The sequence below is a fragment of the Sinohyriopsis cumingii genome, chromosome 19, assembly GCF_028554795.1.
Source record: "Sinohyriopsis cumingii isolate HCF-2022 chromosome 19, ASM2855479v2, whole genome shotgun sequence".
NCBI lineage: Eukaryota > Metazoa > Mollusca > Bivalvia > Unionida > Unionidae > Sinohyriopsis > Sinohyriopsis cumingii.
The window spans coordinates 1207153-1226546 of NC_142979.1; the positions used below are offsets into that span (position 1 = coordinate 1207153).

Sequence of the window (19394 nt, forward strand, 5' to 3'; positions counted from 1 at the left end):
TGTTGGTGAAAATAGCATGCCATAGATAATCCAACAAAATTTTAACACAGTCGTCCTGGCAGCCAAACTGATGTAACACTGTCACAATTTGTATATTTGGGACTTGGTGAAAAACTCCTGTCATAATGAGGAATAGTGATAATAATTGTTATGTATATTTAATTTATATTTGATTTAATTTGATTCTTTGTAAGTTTTAAAATCTCTTTTTGTTTTAATTACATGTCAAAGTAATGTAATTTTATTTACTAGGAATTTGATATTTTCTAGAAAATTCAGTTTGACCTGACTCTTTTCATAAACACCTAATAATAGAAACACTGTTTCTATTTATTCTTTTACTTAGTTCTCGACCTTGATTCAGAAATCACTGAGACAAGTAAACAACTTTGTATTTTTATTGTATTCTCGGAGTAAAATGATTGGTTTTTATCAAGGTCATACTGGGAGTACGTAATTTTATATGTAAACAACCTCTATTTCGCAATTTTTTATACCGATGTATATAGAGAAATTAATTAGTTGGGCTTTTACACTGGAAAGTATGTGTTTGTGACCAGTTTGGAGTTATATTTTAATTTTTATTCAAATTATTTGGAGTTCTTAAAGATTAATTCTTTTTCCTGGAAATATATGAGTGCTCATATAGAATTCTTGGACAAAGATATTTATTTCAATTATATTCGGAAATTCAAACACCGGAATATTATTATCTGTGAAATAACAAAGAACTGTAGATACTACGGCACTATAAAGGCTACAGTATACGTCATCGCCTTCCATTTTAGATTTTTCGTCGGGACTCGAACTGGAATTCATTAGAACATTTCATTACTAGGACTTCTGAAATTTAATTGGTGGATTATTCTGGATCATATTTGGATTTGATTCTTAAAACCATAAGTTCTTTTTTTTCTTTTTTCTTCATTTTTACAATGTATTTCTAGGGAAATAAATTATTAATTAAGTGGTCTAAAGCGCTCTTCGTTACGGATCACTGCCATCTCACCTCTGTCTGCGTGGGTTCGAGTCTCGATTTGGCTAATGTGGATATGTGAGAAAGCTTGCCAGTAGCTTCTCGTGGGTCTGTGGTTCTTTCCGGGGTTTTCCTGGGTTCTTCCTCCACCATTAATACTGGCCGCCATCGCGTGCTGAAAAATGGCGTTAAACCCTACAACAAATTTTTCAAAGCTTGTTTTCACTTTTTTTTGTTACTGTTTATTAGAGCATAAATACATAACATCAGATAATAGTTTAAGATTCTTCATGACAGCCATATTGGATGTACGACTGGCACTGTTCCTATTTAGGACAAACTGAGCATAATTAAACGATTAATCGTGAAAACAATATCTTCAAGATAAGAGTTTCCATTCCGAAGGAGTCGCAATCAGAAGAATTTCAAGCTGGCTCCTAAAGCTTCCAGATTGGACGCCAGAACATGAATTGTTTTTAAAAACCAACTGGACATAATAAAAAGTCCTCCAGTAAAAAAACTCACTTCAATATGAATTTCTGGTCAAGTAGAGTTGTCGTAACAAGATTTTCAGGATGGATGCCATTCTATAAGTCAGATCAGCACCTTGTGTTATTTGGGACTAGCTAAACATCATAAGAAATCTTTTAATAAAGAAAGTATGTTGATGCGGCCAACTTTAAAGAGAAGCAATAACAAGATTTTCAAAATGTCCGCTGTTTCGGCTATATTGGACATCAGATTGGCGCCATTTTCATTTAGGACCCACTAGACATCATACGAATATTTTTTTAAAATCCCATGCTGCTATGACAATTCGTCATTCAGGATGAGTAATGACATTATGTTTAAGATGCCTGAAGTGCAGCCATATTGGACGTCATCTTTGTACCATTTTCCGTAAGCTCTTCTGGTGTATGACCAGTAGAGCTCAAAATACCGATAAATCTGTCTAACCAAAATGACACAGATTCTGATTAAACACCGAATAAAATCGTACCTTTGCATTTCTTAATTAAGAGTTGATTAAGGTTTTTGAATTTATAGTGTTTTTGCTACATCTTGATTATGTTGCTTGTCGTGTGTGTCTTTTGTTTGTTTTCATATTATTTATGGTATTTCATGACAAAAGGATTGATGCAATATTGTTTCTTTTTAGCAAATATAAATTTGTACATGTATGTGCAACTTGAATCCCTGTACTGTTCTTTACGTCTGCAATTATTTTGATAACGTCAGCTGTGCAAAAAAAAATTAAGTCTGGGATGCCGTCTTTACATCCGCAATTATTTCCCTAACGTCAGCTGTGCTTAAACAGGTATGGATGTTTATTCATGATAAGAATCTTGTAGTTAAACAAAATACCACAGACAACTATCGCTTTACAAACCAAATATATTTATGGTATAGCATTTATTAATATTCTACACATAGTATAAGTGTAGCTTCATACGTCCAAGAAAACGAGTTTTGCAATAGATTTAGGCAAGATGGGCTACGATAACTACGAAATGTTCACTATACAAAAATCTTATTGATTATGATGTACAAAATAAAAACAACCTCAATGGTTATATTAGGAACAAATACAAGATTGAGTGATATTTGAAGAGGAAAGAACAAAGTCTGAAAATATAATGATTTTTTAGATTCAATTAAACATTAATTTGCAATACACGCGTCTTGGAAACATTCTTGACAAATTTGATAGAAATTAGTTAACTAAATGGTTAGGAAGAAACGTTCAGTTCAGTGCAAACGTTCAATTCAGTGCAAACGTTCAATTCAGAGCAAACGTTCAATTCAGAGCAAACGTTCAATTCAGTTCAAACGTTCAATTCAGTGCAAACGTTCAATTCAGAGCAAACGTTCAATTCAGAGCAAACTCTGATGAAGAACACCTGAAGAATTTTAAGAGAAATAGCAGAAAAAGGCTGTCATTGATAGAGACTGGTTTGGTCTGTTGTCTTATGCCACAGTAAACAAGTAGGTTAGTTCCAAGGCAAATAGATTAAAATGCCTTGTCCAACCGGTATCCAACCTGTGCTGATCTGATGGTGGGATTCGAACTATTTTAATTGCATGTCAAGCACACTTACCCCTAAGCCGCTGTGGCTACTGTACACATTTGTCCCCTCTTATGACATGCTATAGGATACATCTAAACTACTGTATCTTCTCGAAATAATAACTCAAGGGTGACTATTGCATGCAAAGTTTTTGACCAAATTTGTGTAAATCAGCGAAATCTAAAAAGATGCATGATTCAGATTCACGTAATGTCAGACCTGTATATAAATGACATTTAGAGACCACATGGTTTTGTTATTTATGGAAAAACTTCGGTTATACACATGTAATATATTCAAGTAAACTTAGGAAACCGGAATTATGATGGTTGTCCTCAGTGAGCAAGACTATTTTTATAGAAGTGTCCGCTAAAATAGGTTATATAAATTTAATCATTTAAGAGACTTTAAAAAGAAAGGACAGCTCACTTTTAAAAATAACAAAGAAAAAAATCTGGTTGAATCAAATCAAGGAAGAAAATAGGCATTTTGTCACTGATGAATAAGGGGAAAAAAACATTTTAACCCCAAAATGACGCGTAAGGTTTAAATACCTCTGTACTCCAATGTGTCTGCACAATACAAGTCAGAAGTAAATTATTTAATAGCCTTTGCGCCTGAAAATGCATATATCTCTCAAACATCTTGTTAGCATCAAACACCAAGGGTTTCATAACTAGTGATATTAACGAGGGCACCGCCCTCTACAATTTGTTCTACAGGGCCTTAGCTGAATTGAAGTTGCAAAACCAAAACTTGATGTTCATTCGGGGACCATAATTCTTGGTTAAAAGTCTTCTCAACATAAAGATGCATAATAACTTTTGGCCGAAATCTAAATTTCACTGATAAAGTTGTGGTGCACAAAACAAAGTTAAGAGAATGGGAAAGAAGGGATCATAACTCCTGTAAATTATGCTGTGGAATGCTGGAAATAAAACCCACTCAATGTCTTATCAACATGTAGTCACATTAAAAATGTCCTTAAAATCAAATACATATTGATTAAATTATCTTGTGGATAACCCTACCAAGCGAGACGAAGCCCATATAAGACACGTGTAACTGAAACAATGTTCTTACCTTATTGCATAGCTTTATTTTAATGGTTCTGGAGCTAATTATAGTTACATACAACATCCCATTTGAAGATATGAAGTTAACTTTCAATGACTACAATTCTATATTTAAAAAAATAGAGTTCATTAGAGAAAACAAATAAAAGCTACCTCAGAGGGTATGATGCAGTTTTCTCAAAAAATGCATCAGAATATTTTGAATGATTCCTGTGTTATGCCGCTCACAAGAATCAGCTGTAATGGAAATGCAACACTGACAGAAAAAGTGCAATAACTCAGTAACAATTTGGCCTAAAAAGACGAAAAGTTTTAATGAACACGTCTACATGCAGCAAGCAATATACCTACCAGATATTACCCTGTTGTGTGTAAACGGTTGTAGCACCATCAGACCTGTATATAAATGACATTTAGAGACCACAAGGTTTTGTTATTTATGGAAAAACGTCGGTTATACACATGTAATATATTCAAGTAAAAGTCAACAGGTTTAACGGATAGATGGACACGCAGACGGACCGATAGAAATACAACGATACTGGGGCGCTCTACAGATACAATATGCTTCTGAGACACGGACAGGTGAAAGTTGTTTGCCTTTGTACCATACAAAATGGAGAGAATGTTGGCATACATCTATGTTACTTTCATGTACCTTAGCTGAAACTTTTTTGGAATAGCACTTGTAGAAATTGTACATGATCTAAGCAGATATCAACCCAAAATGGCTTTTCCAATGCGCTGAAAAAAATCAGTCCGATTTAGTCTAAAGTACACCATCTTTAGCAATTACTGAAAAAGGGAAAACGATTTTTGCCACATTACACAATACTACCTTCTAAAAGTGCAACAAATGAATTAACAAAATAAACAAAAACCAAAAAGAAAGTTCTAGGCTTGTTATTTACAAATTACCTTGAAATCCAGGAAGTGAAAATGACCATGCCTTTCTCTTCATACGTGCACATTTAAAGTAAAGCCAAGCTGTATAATCTATAATCATATTATGCCAATCATTCATACACCAGAAGGAAGGGAATTAGAAGTTTCTTTAAAAATACATAGGATATAAAATGTCTTTTCTAAAGAGCCATAAAAGCTAGTGAGGAAAACCTAGGAATATTTTTTTCTTTAAACGTCTAACCCTACGCAAAATACAGAACGTTAGAGTGCCACCATTACTCTGAAGCTCAGGCATCTTGATTGTTTCACTTTTTCTCTGCATTATTTCAAAGGATGGTGCAGATTTGTCTCAATCGATGTCAGCCATAGCTCACTTCTCAGAACATAAATCATTACGAGAAGAGATGGTTTGTTCTCTCAAGTGCGTGTCCCACTTGAAGAACAGTCGCGTCGTCAAAATGACGGCCAATGATCATCATACCGATGGGCAAACCCTGCGAGAATCCGGCATTGACGGTCAGGGCAGGGTGTCCGGTGATGTCGAAAGGAGCAGTGTTCTTTACCATTTTCAAGGCTAGATTGAGGCGATCTAGAACAGAACAGATAATCTGTTGTAATTATAGAATGTCAAAAATCATACACGAAAAATCATAGCATTTACATACACGTTGGCGGTGCGTTAAACCATTTGGATTTTTCTATCTTTATTGAAAGCCCGAGATTACAATTTGAATACTAGTATTATCTGATATTTTGTATTCAACTAAAGCCTACCAAAAAAAACCCATAAACAAACGTTTGCTTGCTCTTTGTGACATATTTTTCAGCAGCAACGTCTCTGTGTACGGATAGCTTTATTCACAAGAGTTATTAGAATATTTCGCAACCTCAAAAGCACAATGAATAAATTTAATTGGCCAGTACCATACAATAAAAGAATCATTACAAATACACTCACAATAAAAGTAATTTATCCATCAACATTAGATTGATAATTTAAGTAATTAAGTAATTTTATACTTTGCATTAATCATGGGAAATGCATTTCTTTTATTTACGTACTTTCGAGAGAGAAATTTAATGCATTCAACAAAATTTCATGTTCCCAGGAGTAATGACGGATGGATAAGGTTTTGATATGGAAGACGGGGTTTCTAAACGAAGCACTGGAGTGTGCATTAGTATTAAATGGGCATGTTAAACGATATGATCTGAAATCTCCTAACTGTTAAAATTTCGCATTTTATCTCCATAACATTTCTCGCTACCTTCCCATTCTATCTGCCTGAAACAACACCTAATACATACCTTGCATCAGAGGCCTCACATATAATGCTGGTTCATTCACAAAACCTCAGATGGAATATATATATATATATATATATATATATATATATATATATATATATATATATATACATATTAGACGAGCGTTGGGCGTGCAGTTTCCAAACTATAACAATACAAACCTTCACGTGTCTCCTTGCTTGTAGGAAGCTTGCTTGCTTTGAATGGCAGGGTTGGCATAACAAGGACATCATATGTTTCCAGTGCTTTGTTGTAAGCTTTGGTTAGCATAAGGTTCTGATTCTGGCCCATAGCATAGAACTTGTTCTGGTAGTTCTGGCTCACATACCCCGTATAAAGAATCATCATTTTCACTGTCTCTGAAAGATCCTGTGGCCTCGCTTTAATTCCACGAGCATAAGCTTCTTGGAGTGAAAAAGGATAAAAACCCTTATTCTGATATCCCGTTCCTGCCATTTAGGAAGAATACAAATAAAAATCTGTGTTATTCACTTTGTGATTCGGCAACTGACAGTTTATACCACGATAAACGCAGACAAAAATATTAAACTTTTGTAATTGCAATTCTTTATAATACATTCATTTGCTTACTTTTACTTTGCTTTGTTAAAAATATTTCGTATCAGTTTAATAACCTTATTTCAGCACGTGAATTTTTGTTGAGGGCTTCTGGTATGTAGCTGGTATGTAATTATAGAATTCAAAAGCATACGCGGAATAAATCATAGCATCTACATACATGATGGCAGTGGGTTAAAATGTTTGGACTGTTCTATCTTTTTTTAACTGAAAGTCCGAAATTACAATTTTGAACTCGAGAAAACTCCATCAACAACGTAATAGTTGCGTCTACATCAAACAACTAACTACACAAATGGCATCCGATCTAAGGTTTTGAACATTCCACAGCATGGCCTTAATATCTTATCTAAATGGACAAATGTATTCTGAGAAGAAATTCAATATTCAATGCAACGGATGTGCTGTTTTGGTAGACATTAAAATGACTCTTGGATTTGATGCTTTCATGGACGAGTTCAACATGATTTGGCCAATTCATTATGGTCCGGACTGGTTTGTAACCAATTTTCATTTCTTCAAACTTATTTTTCATGTTCATTAACAGGCTAAGCTATCTACCGGGGCCCCTTATAAAGGAAATATGAACTATCAGTATATGGTTATAGTCATCTGAGGCCAATAGTAATACAAAGTAAGATATCGACCCAGAGAGTTAGAATGGGAAAAGGGCGTGATCTGCCAACCCACTCCCATCGTAACTATCAGGATCGGTGTCTTGGTATTTGGGTCAATATATATATATATATATATATATATATATATATATATATATATATATATATATATATATATACTTTTAATTTGATTTGTAACGAGCATGAAGTGAAAGTGCTGAAACTCCAATGACTTTCTTGGTATACATGTAGCTTCCCAGCTCTAAGATAGTGGTCTACATAAGAGGACAAGGGTCCTTTACAAAGAAATTCAAGAGTATCGGTCAATGGATATATTGCTGGGGGCGGGGTCGATCCTCTAAAAATAGAACACATATTATATTTTTAAAGGTTTGTCTGCTATCCCTCTATCAACTGACCGATACATTTAATTTCCTTTGCAACAAGCCCCCGTGCATAAGAGATCTTACTTATTCTTTAGAGATTTAAATAGTTTGGGCTTTTATTCACCCATTCTCTTTAAGAGATTTAAAATGTTTTAATTTCTGGTCATCCATCTGTTCAACTTGGCATGCGACTAAAGTTTATTTGCTTCATTCGGAATGCTTGATATTTGAGCGTGTGAAATATCGTCCACTTCAGAAGAAACCGATGGGTCAGTGTGTTCAGTGTCTTCATGTATGAAACTTATTTGATATGGCACATTTAGCGATAGTTACAGAATTCTGACATTTTGGACACAACATCTACATGCAAAAAACTATAATAAAAAAAATAAAAAAAATAAAGCGGCAACACAACCAACTTGACCAACCAACACAGGTATCAAATATAGTCAAAAAAGGAATGATTTCTGTTCACAAGAAAAAAAATTATAATTTTTTTAGTTAATTCTGTCAAAATCATTTTATTCAATATCAGGACAAAAGTACAAAATAATATTTTTACCTCGTTTTTCAAGGCATACAGTGCGTATGCCTTCTCTTTTAGTATTTAAATTGGTTAATTTGCACGTGACTCTATTTATACAAGTTAGTATGAAGTATTTCACCGGATAATTTATGTAGAAATAATCACAGGTCTGTCTGATAACACAATTACGTTCAGACTAACGAAAATCTTCATTACATTTTCCAGCAAACTCTATTGCAATTACATGACGTTAATGGTACTGGACTGCAACACAGAATCATAAAAATGCAAATCAAACTCATTATGTTTTAAAAAGAAAGGAAATAATTTGTTGGTCAGTTTTTATAAGTTGTTTGACTAGGTGACATTGCAGCCAAACAAGTCGAGTAAATGGTGAACGACAGTATGTTGAAATACGTTTTGTCGACTGCCAAATGTCACTGAACATAGTTATTTCTTAAATTTTCATTCGCTAATATACTTCATCTAAACACCAATTAGAGACAATATATCACCCAATATTTTGTCACTTTCTTTATCTTTAAATCTCTTCAGATTTAGGTCAGTTTTTGAAATCTAGATGAAGTGTCAAAGTCAAAAAAAAAATGTATTTTTAAAAAAAGCAAAAATGTGGATTCCCAGTAACAAATCTAGGTTAATTATATCCAAGAACCTCAGCCGAAAGCATTAATGATTATATGCCACAATGCGAATACTAACCGTTTCCTTGAATCATACATTTATCTGCTCCTTCAAGAGTAATAAGAGTCCAAATGTGCACACCTGTAATAATGAGGCAAAAACCTATCTGTTAATTATCAACACCTGCAATAATGAGGCAAAAATTATATAACTAACACCTATTTGTTAATTATCAACAGTTAACCATCTATAACATTATCTCTCAAATAGACTCAAATGTATAAAACAAAATCAGCTGAAATAATAACAGATGTCACGGAGACTGGGTATGTGGTGTAGTGCATGTAGATTGAGATTGGGGTCGGGTGAGTGGAGACTCATTTTGGAAATCATTTGCCGAGTTTGAGATCAGTATCAGGAATGTAAAAAAGTGTTGATGTTACAATATCTCAAAAGCCTTCAACTTTTTTCTAACTTACCCCTTTCAACATCCTCTCCCGAATCTAAACCCCTGAGACCAACCGTGAACAAAATGTTACATTCATGGTATCTCTTCAGCAATTTTAAGTGTGTGTGTGTGCGTGCGTGCGTGCGTGCGTGTGTGTGTGTGTGTGTGTGTGTAAAGTTCAGTTACTTGCCAAGTTTGATAGCCGAAACATGAACGGTAAAAACAAAAAGTTTACTTTTGCAAGGAATAAGATGGACTGACGGACAGCCACTTAATGAAACTAATATAACTAAAACTGATACAAGTATACACCTTTTGCCTATTCTTTTAATCTTTTCAATATTAATTCATAATAATAACAAATAAAGTTTCTGTGTGTTTTATACTGAAGAGGAAATATGCCACTAGTGAAAAATCTTTCTAAACTTAATAAAAGATGATTTTTAGTAATCCCAATGAAAATTCAAATGTAATTCCTGTCATATAGGTGGCGCTATACAGTTTTGCATTTTCCATAGGGTTAAGATTTTAAAGAAAAAGAATTTCCCCAGCTTTCCTCACTGGTTATACTGGCCATTTAAAAAAGACTTTGTATATCTTAGGTATAATTAAAGGAACCTTTAATTCCCTTTATTTTGGTGTATGATTGATGGGTGTACTATGGGTTATAGAGTATACAGCTTGGCCTTACTTTAAATGTGAACCTTTCAAAAAAGTGCTAGCTCTACTTGGTCATTTTCACTTTCTGAACTTCAGAGGTAAATTGTATAAAAAAGAGCCGAAAACTTTTTTACATTTTACATAATTGGTAATTCATTCATTGCACTTTCAGAAGCTGGTATTGTCTAGTCTGGCAAAATTCATTTTCCCTATTTTAATAGCTGCTATGTATAGTGTACTTTAGACTAATTCAGACTGATTTTTTAACACAAGGGAGCAGTAATTTTAGTTAGCAGTGTGCTTAGATCATGTACAATTTCCAAAAGTACAATATCCAAAGAAATATCATCCACATTACATTACTGTAGCATATAGGTATGCCAACATTCTCTCCACTGTGCATGTTTTAAATGCAAACTACTTCACCTTACATACGTCACTCTCTCTAAAGTACATATTAATTGGTGAGCGCCCCCAATAGGGATAGCTTACATGTAGATTGTGTCCCACCTGGTCATTCACAATGCACATAAAATACATTACACTGTAACCTAATGGTGACGTCAGACTTTCTCATGAAATACGAATATATTTATTGTGCATCCATTTAGTTTTGTTTCAATAAACTGTATTTGGAGAATCTAACTGAATCAGTTCCCTTCTGAAACACCAATTTTTCATCAAAGAACAATGGCTAATGTTTGGGAAAATATATTTGTTAGTAAGAAGAGTGATCCCAGGGGAAACTCTCTAGTATACAAGACACCTATCATTAAGGATAACATTTATTTCATCACTGAGTCAAACTTGTATTGATCGATCTTAATGTACCTTCACTGTGCATTGGTAAAGACATTTCTTCAACTTCTGCCTCAAGAAATCGCAGACGTAATGCAGCTTCTTGCACGTGACTGACAACATCATCTTCACAGCCTTCGAATCCCTCCTTAACGAGGCCTATCTTTTTCCCAGCAATATTATTCGTCAGCTGGGATTCATGAAGAAAACTGGCTATTAATAAAACTCAGTAACCAGGATTAAGCCCCTCCCCACCCTCACCAAGTTATATGCAACGGTATAAATTGCCATTGCGTGTTTAATACTTGCATGTACGAATTTTTGGACATACCACTCGCCCGCAGTAAAAATAATACAAGCACTTATCTCAAATATAATTCAGACATATACATAATCTTCGTTGTCTTTACTATCTCAAAGTTAATCATTTAACAATAGATACATTGTTTCCTTGCGTTTTTTTTATTTTTTATCGTTGCTGGCACTAGACACATGTTTAACAATATTACTTTTGATATTTCTATAGACGTATGACTGTATTTAATTAGGTATACTGTTATTGTGAATGCGTTCGTTGAAGCAGCACTATACTTGTTTTGCAATTTGATTCTTTGAACTTTTCAAAATCATCTATTATCTTGTATTTTGATAAAGCTGCTCTGTCTCCGATGATATATATATATATATATATATATATACAGACAGACACAGAGAAAGATGCGTCAGTGGGTGGGTGTATATGTGTGCGTCAAATGGAGCATTACAATAAGCAAGAAAAACCAGTAAAATACGACACTAAATTATATGCTATATGCAGCACAATCATTTGATGAATTTGTACACTGACCAGTTTTGAATATTCTGGAACTTGAATGGATGGATATTGTCTCGGATCTCTGCCTTCATCGAAACCGGCAATTACCTGTAGTAAAAACAAACTTGTTGAAACTGCATTTCTGTCCTTAGTAATTTATTGTAATTTACAAACTAAGACCAGGGATCTCTAAATAATCCTGAAACTGTAGTTTTGAGCAAACTTATCGAATAACTTGAAGCATCATACAACGAAAGATAAAAATGGAACCAACTTTTTTAACCGAGAAGCCAAGAAACCGACAGGTAAAATCAGGAGGCTAACATTTTCACCGCTTAATGAAAACTGTCAGGTCCTCTTCTAGTTATCTCTGAAAGGAATTTGAAATCGGTATTCTCTTACTAAGAAATCTGAATCTGTTTAAACATGTATTCATTTCAAAAACCACTTTTTGATGCTTCTTATGTTATGAAGACTGTCCAGTTTACTGACTTTTACCGCCAATATGTAATCCAACATAGGTAATTTCTCATGCAACTTTGAGTTCTTCGCTGTTGTGTGTCATGGAGAAGCTTTCTTACTTTGTGCAGTGTTGTATTTAATAACAAGCCTATGCATTACAGTTTTTCTACTTACTTCTTGCATGAAGTCTTTTATATTTTAATTTTGACTGAAAATTCTACATTTTCCTACAAGGAAATGGCTCAAAGTTTCTATGCTTGTTTTACATTTGGCGGCTGACACGAACACACAAATCAAAAAGATATATAGTAATGAAAGGTATTTAGCATGAAACAATGGTCAATCTGCCAAAAATTTTGTTCACGCGATCGTCAACAGAAATCTAGCTCAACAAGAATGGACCACCCACCTCAAGAAGCAGAGCGCAGTCTTCAACAGACTTGGCGATAGGTCCAAGATGATCAATGGTAGTCTCGATCGATGAAGCTCCTGTATAGGGAACCAGTCCAAAGGTCGGTTTTATACCAGCCAATCCACACCAACAACACGGAATCCGAATGGAACCACCCTGGTCACCCCCTATCGCCATATCCGCCTCTCCAGTTGCAACCTATGTGATTACAAAACGAAGAGAAATCTTCATCCGCTATACGTAAAGGATGACTATTACCCAAGCTTAGGTTTGACTCCAACTCCTTGGAGATTTTATTGTTAAATGGTTACTAATTATTAACATTACAGTACAATAATTTCCTTTCAGTTGTTCATCAAAATCACTGTATCTTTCTCACACTTTGTAAACTTGCGCTCAACTATCCAAAAACACTCCACAGACTGTCATCAGAGATTCCACCTTTTCTACATTACGGGACTTATATATATATGAATGAATGTTACACTTTACATACTTTAAACTCAAACTCTTTAGGGTTGTGTCTAGTTCATTGTTGATGAATGTAATCAGTGGGAATCCGTTTATGAGGAACCTGGATTTAACAAAGTGTTAAATCCAGCCCATGTTTAGATATAATCTATCTCGGTGTTCCAATTTGAAGAGAGAAAACCTATTAATTCTAAAGAATAATTAACACTCGCTGCTGTGTCCTTTATCCACATTATGTTATAATGCCATACATACCGCCACCGCACTCCCAGCGCTGGAGCCACCGGAAGTTCTGGTTGGATCCTTAGGATTCAGTATCGGACCTGTGACATTGGTAAAACTTGAACCACTTAAACACAGGTCCTCGCAGTTTGTTTTCCCTATAATTCTGCCACCTACAATGCAAAATTACCCGTGGCAAGTAACTTGTGAGATATGATGATGACAAAACTTCCATATATCCTCCAATTAAATAACTAACCTCATAATACTAACTGGAATAATGAATGCGCAAATTTGAAAATCATATTACTCAACTACCATATAACATACTGAAAGATGACAAATTGCACAATTTAGTAAATTTTCAGCCATATCAATTGTTGTCAAATCTACCTCTCAATTTTTCTCGATACCTTGTCCTCACCCCTCACCATCACTACTGAAACAAAAATGACCGCCAGACGAGGAAGGTCAAATTCCATAATAGGCTAGATACAAAAAAGAAGATATGTAAATATTTCCTACCAGCGTCTAGTATTCTCGAAATAATAGTTGCATCAAATTCTGGAACGTATCCCTCCAAAATTTTGGAACCATTCATCATGGGGACACCGGCAACAGCCACGTTATCCTTTATGGCTATCGTTTTTCCTGACAGTTTTCCACTCTCTGCTCCCTTGATATCACAACGCCAGTACCTTTATAAGAAAAGAGGGTTCGTTTCTTTCATTTTCAGTGCCTATATATTTTAACGAGAAGACTTCCGTATTCTGTTTGGTTTGGTTTGGTGTTTAACGGCACAATGAAACAAGTATATTACTTAATTTTGAGGCCATTGAATTAAAGTGCCTCGTCTAAGAATCATTATTCTGTAATCCCTTTTTATGGAAGAAAACTGGAGGAGTTATTCTTGCCACATTTTACATGAATGGCTACTGATCCTATATCAGGAGGAGTGGTCAATTTTTAGATTTATATGTATTTTGTAGATTTAATCCAGTGTTATGTTCAGCTGATGTATTTACCATTTGCATACGTAATATCGGAATCAACGAGCTAGTCACACCAAGTAGAACGCTGAATATGAAGTCTACAAAGAACGAAATTCCAATTAAACCATAATGTACAAATGTCATTTTAACCTCACCATTGTTTTGTGGTGCAACAATAGTATTCTTTACCCCCAGTCTTACCAAGCATTGTATTTGTTGTCTTGAGGACTGGGTCGATAGCCTGGAGTTCGGGGATACTTCACTGGCAATGAGGGTCCTTCCAATCTACTCACTCTATCGTACGACTCAGTCAGCCCTTTCATATGCTCTGTATTAATAATAATAATACTGATAATAATAATAATAATAATAATTGATGATGATGCTGATGATGATGATGGGAATAAAACAGTGGACAGAAAGGTAGAGCAAATAAAGAAGTTTCATAAAATGATGAGAAAAGTGACACTTGATATCCACATTATGTAGATTACATACATTTTATTCCTTGATTTACACCGAATGCTGTTGTTGTTGTTGTGGGGTTTAACGCCATTTTTCAGCACACGATAGGCTATGCATGGCGGCCAGTATTGATGGTGGAGGAAGAACCTGGGAAAACCCTGGGAAGAACCACCGACCCACAAGAAGCTACTAGAGCTTTCTCACATACCCACATTAGGCAAATTCTAGACTCGAACCCACACAGACAGAGGTGAGATGGCAGCGATCCGTAAAGGAGAGCGCTTCAGACCACTCGGGGCCCCTACACCGAATGCATGTCGGGATGTAAACATATGTTTAAGATCAGAACAAAAATCTATTTATTATACTATTCTTCTAATATAAAACAGAAAAAATTTCGCTCCCATTATAGTCAGTTATAACCAAAAGCCAAATCAAATTATAACCGTCAGCAAAATCCAGCAACAGACTTTGGTTAATTTTGCACCTGGGCAAGATCTTCTTGATATCGCTTTATGTCTTACGATAAAACTCATATAGAATATCTTTGTTTAAATAAACAAATCATGTTTATTCCGTCGTAAATAACATAACACAAATAGGACCATTCTATACATTATCCAGCTAGTTTGATTGCTCGAGTTACAGTCTCACATTCGACTTAGTAACATGATCTCTCCTTTTTTGATTCAGAACATTCCACCAATTTAATAGAGCAGTCTAGAGAGTGAGTTAAAGTCTGACATGGTAAGTCAGTCGTTTCGACAATAGGTCGATTATTCGTACAAACATCATGAGTTATAATAATGTGACAGAGTGTGCACGTTTCTGTCTGTGTGTGTCATATATATCAGCTACCATTTAAATATGGTCCAAAACTGGATGCAAATTAAGAAATAAAGTTGACGGTTCTATTTTGATCAGACGAACCTCGATAGTCCACCAGTTCCTCCATTGAACACTGTATGCCCAGGGACCTGGATAATTCCTGGAGCTGGTCCACACTAGGTGGCTTGATGGCGGGAACTTTGTACAAATCTAAATCGAGAACAGGAAAAAAATTAAAACAAGTTACAAATATATTGAACTTGACTGTCAAATATAAAATTTCAGTCTTGCATAGTATGTATGTCGCATCATCAAAAATGACCCTGACCCATGACCCATGACCCTTACACGTTTTGTCCCGGCTACAGTTGGGAAATCTGATAGCAATCAATGAGTATATAAATAAGATATAAAGCAAAGATGGAGAGTGGGTGTTAAAATTGCATCTTTTTGTTGTTTTAAGTTGTACACCCGTGTGTACACACACACACACACACAGATATATGTGTGTGTGTGTGTGTGTGTGTGTGTGTGTGTGTGTAGTAGTAGTAGTAGTTCATCTCAACCATTTCAAATATAATATAAATCTTATATTTTAAAATATAAAGATTTCAAATATAAACCACATATCTAGATGAGTTTATAATAAAACCAAATCTTTTTTTTATTATACGCATTAGAGGACTAATTAATTAATAAATAAATTAGTAAAAGGAGATTAAGAATAATTTTACATTAAAACCTCTTTGGACATTTCATCTCCATAGACATCGTTCCACATAATGTTTATGGATATACACGATAGTCTGAAAAAAGGTGGCCTGTCAGCGAATTACCTCAGTTTCCATCCATCCGTCTGTCTGTCTGCCCATCTATCTATATATCTGTATGTCTATCTGTCTAACTGGTGTTGTTTATCTTGCTTGTTTGTGTGAAACAAAAGACATTGGAACAAAGAGATTTCATTTAAAGTTGGATTTTAAAAAAATAAAACAATAAACTACCTTTCCGTAGCGGTTTTACTTGGAACTCTTACTCTCCAACAACAAATACAAAACCATAAATGCAGCACAATTCACACATACTGTCCTAGACATAAATGAGGGATATACGTGTAGTAAAAATAATTGGTTTTGGTTTCTGCGGCATGTTGAACACATTATTGGCTGTACTAAGCTGATGAAATGGGAGCTAAATGCCTTTCCAGTGACAAAATGAGCCAGCAGATGCAAGAGACATGTTTATGATCGATGATTCAACCATGTCCGTATTCCCCCTAGTGGCATTTCATGGTTATTTAATTCTGGCACATTTCATGAATATTATTGATTGATATACTTGGCATTATTCACATTGAGTTTGATTTTTTATAGAAAGCCTGAGGTATAAAAATGTCACGCAATTTAGGAAGAGGAACATAGGATTCTCCTCTCTCTCTCTCTCTCAGAAAAAGATGCCCATCGCACGAATTTATCAGGTACAAACATTTTCCTTTATACTACATACAAAGCTTATGCTGATCACACCGATTAATAAGTTCATGCAGTTTTAGGGGTGTAAAATATATTTCAATGTAAGCCAACCCAATGCCCTGCCCATCTAATATGAGGCCAGCAGCGTCGAAAAATTGAGGTCAAAGTTTTGTGCACCACTCCTTTCAAGCAAACTTTCTGTTTTAAGTCGCTATTTGTATCCCTGAAAACCTGTGTTGATTCGCTCCTAAATACATTACATGAATGCATTATCACAAAGACGCCAATTTGGGACCTGTTGGCGAAATCAGGTTAGAAGTTATGAATTGATCAATGAAATGACTTTGTGCATTTTTTATATCTTTGATGTGGTTTGCTTTTTTGGTGGGTTTTTTGTTGTTATTGTTATTCTGTTTGTTGCTGTTTGTTTGTTTTTAATTAGTAGAGGTAGAAACAAACGGGAAAATGTGCGAATAACAACTGAATCCTATTACTTACTGAATACTGAATCATATTACTTGCTGTTCACCGCTCCGGTGGCCCAGTGGTTAGAGCGTCCGCCTCGGATGCGGGAGGTCGTGGGTTCAATCCCCGGCCGATTCATATCAATGACTTACAAAAATGGTACTAACAACTTCCTCGCTTAGCGCTCAGCATTAAGAGGTCAGTGTTAGGACTGGTCGGCCTAGTATTAGGATAATGTGACTGGGTGGGACATCATGCTACATGTCTGCGGCATGATGCCCCAGTGCTTGACATCACTTTAAACTGCCACACTGCAGACATCGTAGCGATATGACTGAAAATTTGTTAAAGCTACGTTAAAAATCCAAATCACACACACACACACACACGCACAAGCACACGCACACACACACTTACTGCTCATTCTGTTTTGAGTGCCGCGACCCTTAGTCCTACAATGTAAGACAGCGCATGTTGTTTTTGTTTAATCGAGGTCTTACATGTAGGACTACCGCGACCCTCAGCACCGACAACTGCGGTGATAAAACTAATCCATCAATCATGCAGACGGTATACATGATCGCCTGGGGTGGGTTGGAAAAAGTCACAAAACTGCAGGAGATTGCAAGGCTTAGATCTTAGTTTAGGTAAATACTTACCGCTCATTCTGCTGTGGTTGATGTACTCCTAAATGACCAAGACCTGCATCCTGATAAACATACCTCCTGAGTCAGAAAATTATTTGATTAAGCCAGGTAGTGTGTCACCGCGGATAACCGTAACTATTGAGAATACAATGATTACGTTGAGAATATTTTCAAATTACGTGTGGAATACAGTCCAAACTACATAACTAAATGACCATAAAATATTAATTTTCCTTCATTCTCCACTAAACTTTAAACTTGTACAGAAGATGTAGTCCATGAAAGATTATACTGGTTTCCGATGTAAAAAAAAAAAATCATTTACTCGTGATAAATTCGTTTTGTGTTTACAGTTACTGTGGTTCACTTCGACTGTGGTATGCAATAATTTGATCTAAACTCCATACCTCATAAAATTTCGTTTTAGAAAGATAACTAACAGATTGTCATAACTTCTTAAGGCTAGAACAGACAAAAAAAAGCAAATTTTCTTCGGTTATTTTTTCTTTCTTTTCTTCTTGTATACAAATATGTATTGCCCTTTACCACCGATATTGTTTGATTTTCACCTTTATTTAATGGAAATATTGTATTATGAAAATTTAATGCAGTTAGGAAATGTTTTATACTATGCTTTAAATGAACAAAATTTGTACAAGATCGACTTCTTGTCTTCTTTTATTGCTGGTAGTTGAATAAAACGGTCTGAGTGACATATACTGTGGCTTATATAAAATATTTTTGCAAGTCTTCCTAGTGATTCTACAAAATATTTCTAGTTACCTTCAGCATTTTCATCTCGATGAATAATTATTATTATTATCATTATTATTATTATTATTAGTAGTAGTAGTAGTAGCAGTAGTATTGTACAACTAGGTTCAACTAATTATTTAAGTAGAATAATGGTATAGTAGACACCATTCTTTTTAAAAATATTCACAATCTTAACGAAGAAAGGAAAGTGCTGTTTGCTGCCCTTATTGATTTCACGAAAGTCTGTGATTTTATACAAAGAGTAAGCCTGTGTCAAAAAGCCATGAAATGCTCAGTGACTGGTAAAATGTTGCCAAAAATAAGATCTATTTTTTACAGCTCAGAGCAGTCATGTTTAAAACATTTAAAATAGATCGATTGTTTACTTGGGCTCCTT

The 19394-nt window shown here is 34.9% G+C and overlaps 1 protein-coding gene across 2 annotated transcripts; it reads right to left on the reverse strand.

The window, feature by feature from the left end:
- Positions 1 to 2351: 2351 nt before the first annotated feature.
- Positions 2352 to 18391, reverse strand: LOC149775037 (uncharacterized). Of its 2 annotated transcripts, none has more exons than XM_089944470.1 (11): positions 18254 to 18391; positions 15760 to 15867; positions 14566 to 14692; positions 13898 to 14070; positions 13406 to 13545; positions 12677 to 12877; positions 11839 to 11913; positions 11025 to 11181; positions 9164 to 9226; positions 6497 to 6784; positions 2352 to 5616 (listed from the first exon to the last, which is right to left on the reverse strand). In XM_089944470.1, the coding sequence occupies exons 1-11, from the start codon at positions 18258 to 18260 to the stop codon at positions 5420 to 5422; spliced, it is 1536 nt and encodes a 511-aa protein (XP_089800596.1). In that variant the 5' UTR covers positions 18261 to 18391; the 3' UTR covers positions 2352 to 5419. The 2 variants fall into 2 exon arrangements, with proteins under 2 accessions (XP_089800596.1, XP_089800598.1); XM_089944472.1 differs by lacking the exon at positions 18254 to 18391 and adding an exon at positions 18012 to 18137.
- Positions 18392 to 19394: the final 1003 nt, after the last annotated feature.

Bases quoted from the DNA above. Each gene is read 5' to 3' on its own strand.
- LOC149775037 (XM_089944470.1), bottom strand. The intron at 9,227-11,024 runs GTACATTAAGAT...TCATTATTACAG, and splicing joins TTTACCAATGCACAGTGAAG to GTGTGCACATTTGGACTCTT. The intron at 6,785-9,163 runs GTTAGTATTCGC...CCTAAATGGCAG, and splicing joins ATGTATGATTCAAGGAAACG to GAACGGGATATCAGAATAAG.